This window comes from Mustela nigripes, unplaced genomic scaffold (assembly GCF_022355385.1).
Source record: "Mustela nigripes isolate SB6536 unplaced genomic scaffold, MUSNIG.SB6536 HiC_scaffold_75, whole genome shotgun sequence".
NCBI classification, from domain to species: Eukaryota; Metazoa; Chordata; class Mammalia; order Carnivora; family Mustelidae; genus Mustela; species Mustela nigripes.
This window is the reverse complement of record NW_026739490.1, coordinates 2960724-2975797: the sequence shown is the minus strand read 5'-3', so window position 1 is coordinate 2975797 and position 15074 is coordinate 2960724. Positions and strand designations below refer to the sequence as shown.

Sequence of the window (15074 nt, the reverse complement as noted above, 5' to 3'; positions counted from 1 at the left end):
TAGAGGGCACGATTGCATGGAGCACTGGGTGTGGTGCAAAAACAATGAATACTGTTATGCTGAAAATAAATAAAAAATAAATTTAAAAAATAAAAGAAAAAGAAAAAAAGAAAAAAAAAGTATCTTAAGTTTATCATCAATTAGTCTTGAGAAGAGTAAACACAAATCCAATTTTTTAAAAAAATTATTTATTTATTTGACAGAGAGAGAGATCACAAGTAGGCAGAGAGGCAGGGGTGGTGGGGGGAAGCAGTATCCCTACTGAGCAGAGAGACCGATTTGGGGCTCAATCCCAGGACCCTGAGACCGGGACCCGAGCTGAAGGCAGAGGCTTAACCCACTGAGCCACCCAGGTGCCCCAACACAAATGCAATTAATTTATTATTTATTACTTGTTAACACCAGTTAGACGAATGAAAAGTCTCCATGCAAACAGCAGTATTCATTACACAAACAACAATTTGGAAACGAAGGGGTCACACAGGCAGGAAGCAGTTTTTGCATGCGGGTAACCAAGGGGAGGATGGATGCTGGCACGAACTGCCGCTGTTCTAAATACGCCTTCAACAAGTTTCTTCTCTGTTTCAGGATTGAACTATTTAGTTTTAGATCTAAACATACTATATCTAAATATACTAACATATATAAAAAGATTAGTGGGGAAACAACTGAACACTGTGGTTAAGATTCCATATGTTAATTATTTAATTGGATAACAACATAACACTGATTCACTGGAAAATCACAATACACACTGATATTTACAAAAGCTGTTTCAGTTAAATTTAAATTAAAGGGGAATGTACGTATTAGGATAAAAAGGGGGGAAAAAAGGTCTGAATTCTTTTGTCAGACACAATTGGTGCCCCCATCCTGGATGGGGGTAATAAATAAAAGCACAGTGATAGTTGTAAAAAAGCAGATAACCACAAATACTTACTTGCTTGGCTGTAAAATGCATTAAATAATTTTTGTAAACACAGAATTTACAAACCATTTGGCTTAAGCTAATATTCCTTGGGACGTGCTGTTTGACAACATGCAGGGAAGATTGTCAACACTTCTGAGGAGGCTAAGGGGGCGGTTGTCACTGAAATTCTGATGTTAAATTTTCCTCATTTTTACCCAGGACGGGGGTTCCTTTATTTATTTTTTCTGGGGGGGGGGGGGCCCAGAGGACAGGCTGCACCGTGAAGAGTTCAGAGGTCTCTGGTCCAAAAGTGGGAGTGTTTCTTCACAGTAAGTTATAGTGGATGGGGTTTCCCTAATCCAAACTGTCTAATATCACTTATTCATTTTTATCACTGGTAGAGTTAAAAAGCACTTTCAGCAACTGTGGCCTCCATGGGTTCTCCCGAGTCCTGTAAGGTAGTCAGTACGGGTGTTCTCATCATCCTTGTTTCACTGACCCAAAACCTAGAAGCAGAGAGAGTAAGCAGCCAGGTCACATGAGGCTTGAATCCAGGCCTTTCCTTTCCAAGTGCAGCTCGTTTCCTTTGTTCTCAAAAGAGATTTGTCCTAGAAAGTCATCCAGACCTTAGCCACATGGATTACATCCATCGCCAGGGGCAAGCTCTACCTTTTTCTCTGTCCCCTTCCTCCCTGACCTTACAACCCCCCAAAATCCTTTATGCTAAGGTGTCAGGGACTGGGTGTGTTCCTCATTTCAGGACTGCCTGTGTTCACCCAAAAGAATGATGAGCTTGCAAGCATCCGTGGAGAAGAGATTTTTCTGGTCCTTTCCTTTGAAATTGCACCATTGTAGATAACCAATGGCCTGGTTATGAGAAAAATTTCCTCGTAGCCAGAATCTTAGAGAATACCTTTAGGGAGGTAGTAGGAGCTGAGTGGGAAAGTTCAATGGGATGGCATGAACTCTCTTATCATGAGGCTATAAACCGCACACTCTGACGAACTTACCCTTGCCTTTCCCGTCATGTCTAAGTGGCTTATTCTATAGGCTTTGACGTTGCTGCCCTGATGAGCTAGAGAATACAGGTAGCGCGATGGAGAGTGAGTGCAGCTAACCATGTGAGGTCCCTGACTGGTGATTCCAATAGCTTCTGCCATTTTGGCTTGTTATTTAATTTTTGCCCACAGTAGGTAACGGGTAAATGTCAGCTCCCGGTGGCCTTGTCCTATCTCCTTGGTGCGGCCAGCATACAGTGGGTGGTCAGTTCACCTCAGCTGCGGTTACCCGCCTCGAGTTCCACCGCCCGTCAGAACTGAGCGGCCTCCAGCCCCTTGAGTCCCACCGCCCGTCAGAACTGAGCGGCCTCCAGCCCCTTGAGGGCCGTGAGGTGTGGTACATAGTCGTTGTGAACTTGGCTCCCAGGGGATGACGTGCGGAGTTCCGGCTGTCGGGCCTTCCACCCGCGGGCTACTTCAGCCTGATACAGTCCACCTCTTCGGTGGCGGGCACGCCACTGGTTTTGAGGTCCAGGTCGGCGCTGGACTTGCTCCCGTGGTGTGAGGGCCGCCAGTGCAGCAGCATCATCTTCTTGAAGTACTTCATGGTGTTGTTCTTGACCGTCACGAAGCACACGGTGTTGATCATGCTGTTGCTCATGGCGATGCACTCGACCACGTAGAAGGCCGTGAGGTAGTGCTTCTCCTTGACGAACACGGCGGGGAAGAAGTCGCGCACGATGGTGAAGCCGTAGAAGGGCGCCCAGCACAGCACGTACGCCGTGAGGACGCACACGAGCACCAGCACCGTCTTCCGGCGGCAGCGCAGCCGCTTCCGGATCTGCTCCGTCTGGAAGCCCGGCACCGCCTTGAACCACAGCTCGCGGGAGACGCGGGCGTAACACAGGGCCATGGTCACCACGGGGCCCACAAACTCCACGCCGAAGATGAATAGGAAGTACGACTTGTAGTAGAGCTGCTGGTCCACCGGCCAGATCTGGCCGCAGAAGATCTTCTCCTGGCTTTTGACGATGAACAGGACCGTCTCCGTGGTGAAGTAGGCCGACGGGATGGCGATGAGGATGGACACCACCCAGACCACAGCGATCAGGAAGGAGGCCGTTTGATAGTTCATCCGTGGCTTCAAGGGGTGCACGATGGCGAGATATCTGGGGGGTGGGGGGAACGGGGAGAGCAGGGGCGGAAAGCCATCAGTAATAAGGAGGCGTGCTGGGAAACATCCGTCTGGAGGTTAGCCCAAACACGCCGCCAAAGCAGACAGAATGGCACAACGAGTCCCCGTGTAATTATCCAGTTTGGACAGGGTTTGTCTTATTTTAGCAACATCCTTTGGCATTTGGAGTAGTGCTGGGGTTTAGTGGAAATGGCACAGGCTTTGGTCAGACAGGTGGAATAGATCCCAGCCCCACCCCCACCCCCCCCTTCACCCGCCAACCTCCATTGGCTCAGCGTTTCTGAGATTTTCTTCAAGTGCAACATGGGATAAAGTGACACCTACCTTGCGGGGCTGCTATAAATATTAAATATGATAATGTTTGTAAAATGCTTCGCAGGTAGTAGGTATTCAGTGAATATAGGTGGAATTTTACTGTTAGTCCTATGGATACCACCTTGACCTTCTGTCTTGCCATTCTCCCCAAGAGCCTCATGCTTTCAGAACTCTTCATTCCAAATGTCTCATGGGTAAGAGGGGAAAGAAGGGCTCTGGAGTTCAGAGAGAGAGATGGGGGTCTTCTCAGGGCAGTGGGCTAGGGCTTTCTCTCTCTCCCCCCACCCCCCAGGTGTCACCCTGCCTTACAAAGCAGGAAGGAGAGTAGGGGGTGGGCTTGCCGTGGAATCTAAGGAATCTATCTAAGGAGAGAAGGAAATGACCAGCCTCACGGAGTGCAAGGACCAGAATGCCAGCTCCTGATACCAAACTTTTACAACTACCTCCCCGGGCTGTCTCAAGCTCAGATGAGGTGTGTGATGTTGTCTTGACATCTTAAAGCAGCACACAGCATGAGGCTTTATCCTGATCTTTCCAGTGAGCCTGGGAAAGAGGTTGGAGGCCTTTGGGGGCTCGGCATGGGAAGGCAGTCAATATAGGCTGTTATCGAGCAAGGCTTCACTGTAGGCAGCTGATGCTTATTCCTGCTAAGGAACCCCTGGAGCAGATGTGGGGCACCCCGGGGAAGGGGATCCAGGATATTGTTTCACCAACCAGCAGAGTCATTGGTGAGGGAGCCAGAGAAAGCCTTCAAGCAAAGAAAGGCAGGTGTTTGTTGGCAAGTGGGAATGGACAGGTGTGTACCTAAGTGTTAGTAACGGGATACAAGAGGGACTTCAATTGCACCCGCTATGATCTGGTAAATGCCTGACAGGTTGCTGGTCCTACTGTGTGCCCAACCTATGTAGATGGAGACAAAGTAGAAGACGACACAGTCCTTGACCTCAGAGAATTTCTCTTCCACCCCAGACCTAGAATAACCAAGGGATAGGTTAAGAATAACTTGAAGGAAGACATGGTCATTATGCTTGTGACGTAGTCTGGGAATGCTTCAGGAAGATACTGAGATTCTGGCTACTTCCTATTCACTCCCCCGATGAAGGCAGGATTCTCCCGATATACACAGTACAAGATGAGTGAACACACAACACCTGACACTGGGCAGACTAACTAGTCACATATACTCACAGCACAGGGAGAGGGATGGTGCCCACCCTGCAGAGCCACGTAGGAGTTGCACCCAGGGACAGAAGGAACCAGCAGGGGCTGTGGGCAGCAGGCTTTATAGTGACAAGGTGACAAAGTGACCCTCGACTTCCATGGGATGATTCGATTTGCTTGTCTGAATAATTCTGCGAGATGATAGTGAGGGGAAACCCATCAGATTGAAGATCAGAGGTGCAGTTCGTCTAGCAGAGAGAGGAATAGCAGGTTAGGAGGCTTTCCTGCTGGGTGGAGGGCAGTATCTGGCAGGAACAGAGGACCTCATGGCTGGAGACCTCGGAGGCTCTGGGAGGCTTGAAGATGTCAAGGCAGCACATGGAATTTCAGGCTTTACAACAGGAGAGCCCAATAAATAGTACTCAGGTTCTAAATCAATTGAGAAATACGGCAAAATTATAAGAAAGATGGATGGCCAAACTTTCACTTTCATTGTGATGACACTGGTATTGGATAGTGAGCATTGGGACTATTTTATACTCGGTTAGATAAGCTTACAAGCCCCGACACAGGTGGGCAAGAGAGACACAGGCCTCCCTGGGCACTTCAGTTTACTCCTTGGTCCTGCTATATAGAAATACCAGAAGGGCTATCTACTAGTGTTTCTGGATAGTGTTTCACAGCCAGACGAAGAGCGAGGTTCATGTGTAGAGGACCTGGTTTCTTAGAGACCTCTTGTACAGACCCTAGGAGAGTGCGGATCTCAGGACACACACATCCAAGAAGACAAGATGGTAACAAAGACCTTGCAGATGTCCTTCTTGCCAATGGACAAGTCATGGATGATGGTCAGTTTTAGCGAAGACCTATAGCTTCCAACATGCTTTATGTCTGTTTACCTTCTCTGAACCTGACAAGAAACTGGAGAGGTTGTCAGTGAAGTTATTACTAGGTCCATTTCACAGATGAAGATCTGTAAGTCCCAGGAGGATAAGGGATTTATCCAAGTGCACAGCTTGGAACCCAGATGTTCTGAGTAACTCCTAGGCCATTGTTCTTTCCTTTCTGATTTATTTGATGGCAACTCTGCATTTTGGGACATCTTTTTAATGAAGAAGGTGTTATGGGACGAGAAAATATCAGAATTTAAGAGTTGATGACCAAATAGGTAGGAATGTAGGAATTCTCTCTGGCATTGGTTATTGAGATACTTTTCATGCTGAAACTACATGGCGGGGGGTTGGGGGTGGTGGGGGCAGAAGAAAAGAGAGAAAGAGAGAGAGAGTGTGTGTGTCCTGAATTAGCTCTGCTTCGAGAGTCCTCTTGGTTAGCTGTACAGGATTTCCAGAACAGTCCTCACCTTCGCATCTCAGGCTCTGCTTCCCATGCTCCAGTGGTCAGCTACATGCAAAAGAATGAAACCAGACCACTTTCTTACACCATACACACAAGTAAATTTAAAATGGATTAAAGACCTAAATGTGAGACCTGAAGCCATAAAAATCCTAGAAGAGAGAACAGGCAGTAATCTCTCTGATCTCGGTTATAGCAACATTTTTCTAGATCTGTCTCCTGAGGCAAGGGAAACAAAAGCAAAAATGAACTACATCTAAATGTAGTTAGGTCTACATTTAAATGTACTACATCTAAATAAAAAGCTTTTCACAGCAAAGGAAACAGTCAACAGAACTAAAAGGTATCCTCTGGAATGGGAGAAGGTATTTGCAAATGACATATCCAATGAAGGGTTAGTATCCAAAACATATAGAGAACTTATCCAACTCAACACCCAAAAAACAAATAATCCAATGAAAAAATGGGCAGAAGACATGAGCAGATATTTCTCCAAAGAAGACATACAGATGGGCAATAGACATGGTCAGCATCACTCATCATCAGGGAAATGCAAAGCAAAACTACAGTGAGATATCACCTCCTACCTGTCAGAATAGCTAAAATAAAAAACACAAGAAACAACAGGTGTTGGTGAGGATGTGGAGAAAAAGGAACTTTATGTGCTGTTGGTGAAAATGTAAGCTGATTCAGCTGCTGTGAAGAACAGTTTGGAGACTCCTCAAAAAGTTAAAAGTAGAAGCTATCCACTGATCCAGCCATCTCACGGCTGGGTATTTACCCAAAGAAACACTAGTTCAAAGGGATACATGCACCCCTGTATTTATAGTAGCCTTATTTAGAATAGCCAAATGATGGAAACAGCCCAAGTGTCTATCAATTGATGAATGGATAAAGAAGATGTGGTCTATATATATGTTAGCATATGTTGTACACACACACACACACACACACACACACACACACACACACTCTGGGATATTACTCAGCCATAAAAAAAAAAAATCTTGCCATTTACAACAACACGGATGGAGCTAGAGAGTATAATGCTAAGTGAAATAAGTCAGTCACAGAAAGACAAATACCGTATGATTTCACTATATGTGGAATTTAAGAAACAAACAGATGATCGAAGGGGGAAAGAGAGAGAGGATCAAACGGAGAAACAGTCTTACAACGAAGAACAAACTGGTGGCTACCGGAGGGGAGGAGGGTGAGGGGATGGGAGGAACAGATCACAGGGATTAGGGAGTGTTCTTGTGATGAGTGCCAGGTGTTGAATGGCACTGTTCAATCACTACTGTTAGACTGTGTGGTAACTAACTGGAATTCAGATAAAAACTTAAAAAAAAACAGACCGATGATAATGTTTTCAGCCTGGGTGATCAGAGGACTGGAGACGGAAAGCTGGTTTGGGGTGAAAAAGAAACCACTGTTTGTGATGTAACTGGATGGTTGCTTCCTGAGAAACTCCTATATTGCCCCAAACCCCCAACATGATAAAGACAAACGTTTCAGTGGGACAAAGGGGATGAGAACAGCATCCCTCAGGTAATTGAATAAAAACGCAGATTCCTGGGATGGAGCTCAAGGGACTCTCTTTCAGTAGGGCTGGGGTGGCACCAGATCTGACTTTGTATCATTTGCCCAGGGCAATTTTGTACCTTTGGTTGACAGTTACCTTTTGTAAACACTGATTTGAGGGCTGGAGAGCCTCAGAGCTGTAATAACAAAATGGTTTCTCCTGCAGGAATTATGTTACACAAAGAAAATGGCTCTTCTACCTCTGTGTATATTTCATTATGGAAAATAATCAATTTGTTGATTAAAAAGAATGACAAACCTAAGTAGCACAGAGAACAAGGAAAAAACTGAAGAGTTCAAAGGAGACCAAAAAGGAAAAAGATGTTTACCCAGAAGATGTTTCAGCAATTGCCCCTGACCCCCAAAACAGAGCTACTGGTGGTCTGACATTGGCCTATAGCTGTTTACATAATTAAAACATTTGTAAGATTTGTCCTAAGTTGCTACTAGGAGTTTTATAAATTTTGTAAATCTATAATAGAGCAAGGACTTCCAGAACATCTCATGCAAATGTATGCAAATGAGCCCATGGATGTATGCAAGAAAACAAAAGGAAGGATGTCCTTCCCTTTTTCCTACAAATAGGCCATTACCTTATTTTAAAATTGGCTCTACAACAAAGCCGCCAGGAACCAGGGTACATTACTATAGGATTCCGTTTTTCATGAAGTTAAAGAACAGGCAAAACTAAACTGTGCTGAGTGAAATCAGACAGCTGGGGTGGGAGGACTGTCTGGTACAGGGCATAAGGGAGTCAGGAATGTTCTTGATCTTGGCTTGGGGAAGGGTGGCAGAAAAAACTCGGTCCATGTTTTCTCGACCGGAAATTGTCCTGGTGAAGTCAGTGTTCCGTGGCTTCTGAGTAGCCAGTGGCCCAACCCTTCTGCTTTTGCTTTTGGGGCGAGTCTGCGGCAAAAGTGGTATCTGCAGGTGTGGCCCTGAGCTGGGGTGCTTGGGCATCCTGCTCTAGTTTGGGGGGAATCTGAGCCACAAGCAGAGACACCGGATCTCTTCTTCCCCCGGATAGAGGAGCAGGCAGGCAGACCAGCAGCAGGGCCCACCTGTTAGAGCGGAAGTGAGGAAAGGGGCAGCCTGCCCCCCCCCATCTGTGCCCCGCCCCCCCATTGGCCCACATCATCCTCACCTGTCTATAGCTATGGCCAGCAGGGCGTTGGTGGAGACGTAGAGAGAGACGGTCCGCAGGTAGTTGACAGAGGCACAGAGCACGTGGCCGTGCTCCCAGGACAGCTGGCGCACCACGTAGTAGTCCATCTCGAAGGGGCAGCAGATGATGGCCACCAGGAAGTCGGAGATGGCCAGGTTAGCGATGAGCAGGTTGGTGAGGTTGCGCAGCTTCTTATAGCGGGCGAGGGCAGCGATAAAGACGAAGTTGCCCACGCCACAGACCAGCATGATGCCTGCCAGTGCCACCCCGATGACGATCTTGGCAGCAAAGAAGGTCCGGGTCTTGGTCATGTCCTCATCCTCATCCAGAGGGAGGTCATAATCACCGTAGCTGAAGTTGAAGGGGAGGGGGGAGGTGGAGTCTAGAGCCGGATTGAAGTTGGGGGCAAAGCTAGTGTTTCCATGCTGGGCTGCCATGGCGGAGACAGCAGGAGGAGTGGTATGTGAGTCTCAGCACGCTGAGCTGGGGGTTTGGACCTTCAGGTGTCACGACTCACCCAGCCTAGCACACTGCCCGCTTCCCTGAGGAGAGTCAAAATGTCATCCTGGACCCTGAAAGGAGACACAACCAGTGGGCACCCTACAGGAGAACGCCTGGTAGTATGCTACCAGAGTTCCCCAAGTAGAGACTGACCAGACCCAGGGACTCCCCTCAGACTAACGGGGGTACATGGGAGGGGAGACATGAGATCTGGAAATTGGGAAATCTTCCACGGGCTGACAGGCAGTACTGGGCACAGAATGTCTCTCCAAAGACATCCAACAACAACCTACATCTCTGCCCTTTCCCAGAGGCCAGCACCAGTGTGACTGCCCAGTCACGCTCCCTTTCCCACCATCAGCTCCCACAGGGTCTTTGCAAAGTTTCCCAAGCTGTCCAGGCAGCTGCCCCAGTATTCCGCAGCAGTCACAAAGTTGTGCCATCTGTTGGTTAAGGACAATGAAGCTAGAGGACAGGAATACACACAGCAGGGTCTTTCCTTGGAAGCAGGGCACTGCTCCCTGTGTCCTGGCCAAACCATGGACGTGGAAATCACCAAATTCATTTGCACATGAACAGGCTGAGTCATCTTGGGCTAGTGATTTACACTGTCTGAGTCCTGATCTTCCTGTAAACCAAATTCCTGCTGCCTAGCCCAGGGCCTGGCACGCAGCAGGGGCGGGACAGGAGTCTGTGAGATGTATGAATGGGGATCCAACCAGGATTCTGTAGGTGAAAGGGACTGTGGATGAGAGGGAATTCTGCTCCCTCAGTGCTTTGGGAACCAGATCTAAAAAGAAATGCTTTGTCTGCTTCTCCTCCCTGCTCCCACTCTTCTGATCAGCTCCCTGTCCCCTTCACCAGACCCCTACTCGGTTCCCGACCAGGATCAACCCTAACTGAGAGGCACCACATCTGGTCACCAAGGTCTCCGGCCTCTGAAAGTGGCCGCTCCTCCACTTGAACCGAAAAGAGCCCCCAAGAATGGAGGTTGGGGGTAGGGGGAAGGTGGTGTCAGTGAGGACCCCGGAGGGCCTGAGGGTTGAAATGTCTTTCATTGCCTGAGTTCTTTATGTTCTCAGTACCTCAAGATGCCCACGGCAAAGGAAAATAAAGTCTCTGAAGTACTGAGCCCTCAGGAGAGGGGCCACCATGGGGTGCAAGGCGTCTGAGGGCCTCTTCAGAACCACTTTGCTCAGATTCCCAAACCCGAAGAATGAGGACCCCAGCCATCACACTGTGATCCGCCTCTCCCCGCTTAACACAACTGGAAACGACCCCAAGCGTGGGGGCCACCGGATCCTGGTAGTAAGAAGTGGACCAAACTGGACAGTGGATTTGGCTCGGCCCTGTCAGAGGAGGGGGAGAGCGAGGAACCATAGCGGCAGGGACAACAGTGGCAGGGTGGCCGGGCCACTCCGACCTGCGGCACGTCCGCCGGCCGCATACCCGAGGGAAGGACCTTCGACAGATGGGGTGCCAGCGGCGCCCGCGACCGGGAGTGTCCTCCGTCCGGGTGGCTTCTCCCTCTCTTGCGAAACCCCAGTCCGTCCAGACAGCGCTCAGCCCGAGACGGGGAAGCGGGACTCCAGTCCTCCCGCCTTCCGCGCTCCGCGGCTCTCCAGTCCCCGACCCTGGAGGAGAGGACGTGAGCCCGTGTGGCTCAGTTCCCGGCCCCATTTTTCGCGGGATGCACTCCCCGTCCCAGATCCATCTGCTCCGGGAGCAGACTCCCTCCCCTGCCCTCCCTTACTCACCCCCCGTGCGACCGCGCGGTCCCGGAGGCGCCGCCCAACAAGGGCGGGAATCGAGTCAGAAATTGAGGCTCAAAAAACGAAGCATGCGAGGCCTCCGGATGGAAAGAAAACTGGGGTGTAGGGGCAGGACCCGGAGAGCAGGAATTCTCCCGGAGAGGCTTCCCTTTTCAGTCTCTCTTTGGACAAGATGCCCCCCTCCCCGCTCAGACCCTCCCCTGCAGTTTGGCGTTCGCCCGCCCACCCAACACCCGCCGGCCCGGCCCCCTCCGCCCGCGCCCGCGCGCCCCAGTCTCGGCTTCCCGTCGCCCGGTCCTGGCGGGCCCGTGGTGGGTGGTGGACTCTCCCGGCAGGAACTCTTCCACTGCGAGCCAGCCCGAGTACCTTCCGAAAGCTGCGGGAGGCCAAGGCACCAGAATCCCCCCGAGAAAGAAGTGGGCGTCTGAGCCCCCAGGCCGGGCGAAGCCCCCCACCTCACCAAGGGAGACCCGGTATACAGCTCAGTACCTACCTGCCTGGGCGCCTCCTCCCGGGTCGCTCGGCTGCCCTGGCAGCTCGGTTTGGTCCTGGGGGAACCCAACTTGTACGTGCAGTAGCGCTGCGTACGGGGTGTCCTTCTTTCTTCCTTGCTCCAGCGCGCTTCCCCCGCGCGTCGCGGTCTCTGTCTTCCCGCTGGAGTTGGCGCTCCGCCCCTGCTGTTCAGCACGGCGCCTCGGACCCGGCCCGGTGCGCCCCGCCCCGCGCTCGACTCCGCCCTGGGGTACCCAGCCGGCCTCCCTCCGCACAGCCGCGCAGGCTGGGCGCTGCGTTTCTGCACCTGGTGTGCCCCCCGCACGGGGCGCGCGGAGTTCTGGTTGCGTTGGCACGGATATCCAGTCCGCGGGTTTGGCCATTCGCAGGGGCTCCTGCGTCCCCGCACCCGAGTATGAATGGGACTTTAGCTGGGGTTAGAGGGTGCGGATTCCGAGGAACCAGCAAGGCCCCCAATGCCCCGCTGAAGCGCCTCGCGGGGGTCACCAAGCCGAGTATCCAGCCTTTGGCAAGAGCCCCGTGCTAGCGTCCGCTCCCTCACAGGGCGACTCGTTCGGGAGTAGGCTGTGGTACATTCCGTGTGCCCGAGAGCTGGTGCTGGGGAGAATTTGGGGGTGCAGAGTGGGCCCTTTGGTGTGGGTGGTGGTGGAGACGGAGGCCCCCGGGGAAGCTGGGAATTCCGGGCAGGTTGCCCTGCTGAAATCGCCTACCCTGAGGTCCTCACCGGTACCCTGAGATAACAATACCCACCATTGCCCGAGTCCTTGGCCTTTCAAAGACCATCATCCCACTTCCCATCCCACATCCCCTCCCTGTCTGGAGCCCTGTTTCCAGAGGCCTCCACCTTGCTCCCGCCAGGCTCTGATTTTAGGCAGTTTCTATTGCCTCTCTGGTCCTTGGTTTTCTTAACACAGATTGGGCAGATTCTTTTTTCGGATTGGAAAGGAAGAAATAAAATGCTCTGTGTTGCAGATGGCATGATGTCTAGGAAATACGAAGAAATTGACCAAAAAAAAAAAAAAAATTCCTCTAACCAGTAAGTGATTATAACAAAGTATAAAGATACAAGATTAATATACAAAAGTCAAATGTATTGGGGCACATGGGTGGCTCAGTTGGTTAAATGCCGGACTCTTGACTTTGGCTCAGATCATGATCTCAGGGTTGAGAGATCCAGCCCCCATGGTGTTGGGTGGGGAGCCTTCTTAAGATTCTCTCCCTTTTACCCTGCCCCTCCCCAACCTCTCTCCTCATGCCCGCAAAAAGTCAACTGCTTTCCTAGATACCAGGAATGAACAAGTGGAACTTGTAATTTAGAATATAATACCATTTACATCAGTAGCCCCCACAATAAAATGCTTAGGTATAAATCTAGCAAAATATGTATAATGTTCCTATGAGGAAAACTAGAAAACCCTAATGACAGAAATCAAAGAAGAATTAAATAAATGGAGAGAAATTTCATGTTCACCAACAGGAAGGCTCAATCTTGTCAAGATGTCCGTTTTCCTCAATTTGATCCATAGAGTCAATAAAATCCCAATCAAAATCCAGCAAGTTATTTTGTGGATCTCAACAAAGAGATTCCAAAGTTTATATGAAGATTCAGGAGAGCTAACATAACATTGAAGGAGAAGTCAAAGTTGGAGCACTGACATTACCCGGCATCAAGACTTACTATAAAGCTACAGTAATCAAGGCAGTGTGGTATTAGTGAAAGAATAGGCAAATAGATCAATGGAAGGGAACAGAGAGCCCAGAAATAGATCCACAGAAATACAGTCTTTTGATTTTTGACAAAGGAGGAAAGGCAGTACAATGGAGAAAAATTCTTTTCAACAAATGGAGCTGGAATAATTAGACATCCACATGTAAAAAAATCAATCTACACACAGACTTTATAGCTGTCACAAAAGTTAACTCAAAGGGTATCACAGACTCAACTGTAAAATGCAAAACTATAAAACTAGAAGATAACACAGGAGAAAATCTAGATGACCTTGGATTTGGTGATGGCTTTTTAGATATAGCAACAAAGGCAGGATCCATAAAAGAAAAGAATTAAGAAGTTGGATTTCATTAAGATTAAAAATGTCAGCTCTGCAAGAGACGCTGTCAAGAAAAATTAAAAGGCAAACTACAGACTGGGAGAAAAACATTTGCAAAAGACACATCTGATAAAGGTCTTTAACCCCAAATACATAAAGAACTCTGAAAACTCATTCAATAAGAAAACAAACAAACCAATAAACAATTTGGCCCAAACCTTCATTGACACCTCACAACAAGAAATACAGATGTAACTGAGCATGTATCATAAGGGAAATGCAAATTAAAACATCCATGAGGGGTGTCTGGGTGGCTCAGTCAGTTAAGCATCTGCCTTCAGCTCAGGTCAATGTCCCGGGATTCTAGGATCGAGTCCCACATCTGGCTCCCTGGTCAGCAGGGAGTTTGCCTCTCCCTCTCCCTCTGCCCTTCTTCCCCACCTGTGCTCTCTCTCACTCTCTCAAATAAGTAAATAAACAAAAATCTTTGAAAAAAAAATCAATGAGATACCACTACATACTTATTAGAATGGCCAATGTCCAGAACATGGATAACACCAAAGGCTGGTGAGGAAGTGGAACATCAGGAACTCTCGTTCATTTGTGGTGGGAATGCCAAATGGTACAGCCATTTTGGAGGTTTGGTGGATCTTTACAAAACTAAACAAATTCTTACCATAAAATATAGCAATCACATTGCTTGCTTTACCCAAAGCAGTTTAAAATTTATTCTACACAAAAACCTGCATATGGATGTTAATAGCAGTTTTATTCATAATCACCAAAATTTGGAAGCAACCAAGATGTCCTTCAGGAGTTAAATGGATCAATTATCTGGAGTACATCCAGATGAACGGATGTCATCCAAGGCTAAAAAGAAATGTGCTCTCCATCAAGTCATGTACAGACCCTGAAGAGCCTTCAGTGTATATTACTGAGTGAAAGAATCCCATTTAAAAGGCCACCTACTGTACCATTCCAACTCTATGACATCCTGGAAAAGGCAAAACTGTGGGGACAGTAAGATCATCAGTGGTTGCCAGAAGTTAGGCAAGAGGAGGTGATAGATAGTTGGAGCATGGAGGATTTTTACGGCAGTGACACCACTTTTTATGATACTATGATGGTGGATATGGGTCAATTAATACATTGGTTCAAACCCATAGAAAGTACCAGAGCAGGAGTGAACCCTCATGTGAATTATGGGTTTGGGTGATAATAATGTGTCAGTGTAGGTTCATCGATTACATCATATGTACCACTCTGGTGTGGGATGTTGGTAATGGGGGAGGCGTGTGTGGGAGTCGGGGAGGGGGTATGGGGATATGAGAAATCTCTGTACCTTCAGCTACATTTTGCTGTGAACCTAAATCTGCTCTAAAGAACAAAGTCTCTTTTTTAAAGAAAGTGGGTACAGATTTTCTGGAGCTTGACTTTTTAACACATTAAAAAAAGGCTTGGAAATTTTCTACCCTTTAATGCAGAAATTATATTTTAATGGGTTTTTCCTCTGGAAATAATGAACAGAGTCGTTAAAGATTTCCCTACAAAGACGTTGA

General features: G+C 48.5%; 1 protein-coding gene across 2 annotated transcripts; it reads right to left on the bottom strand.

The window, feature by feature from the left end:
• Positions 1-210: 210 nt before the first annotated feature.
• On the bottom strand, positions 211-11666 carry LOC132008092 (prokineticin receptor 2). 2 transcript variants are annotated; one of them, XM_059386473.1, is made up of 3 exons: positions 11448-11666; positions 8661-9253; positions 211-3077 (listed from the first exon to the last, which is right to left on the bottom strand). In XM_059386473.1, the coding sequence occupies exons 2-3, from the start codon at positions 9116-9118 to the stop codon at positions 2381-2383; spliced, it is 1155 nt and encodes a 384-aa protein (XP_059242456.1). In that variant the 5' UTR covers positions 9119-9253; positions 11448-11666; the 3' UTR covers positions 211-2380. The 2 variants fall into 2 exon arrangements, with proteins under 2 accessions (XP_059242456.1, XP_059242457.1); XM_059386474.1 differs by lacking the exon at positions 11448-11666 and adding an exon at positions 10632-10849.
• Between the last annotated feature and the right edge of the window lie 3408 nt (positions 11667-15074).

Coding starts and splice junctions, on each gene's coding strand:
- LOC132008092 (XM_059386473.1), bottom strand. CDS start 9,118: ATGGCAGCCCAGCATGGAAACACTAGCTTTGCCCCCAACTTCAATCCG. Junction 3,078..8,660: donor CTGGCCATAGCTATAGACAG/GTGAGGATGATG, acceptor CCCACCCCCCAG/ATATCTCGCCATCGTGCACC.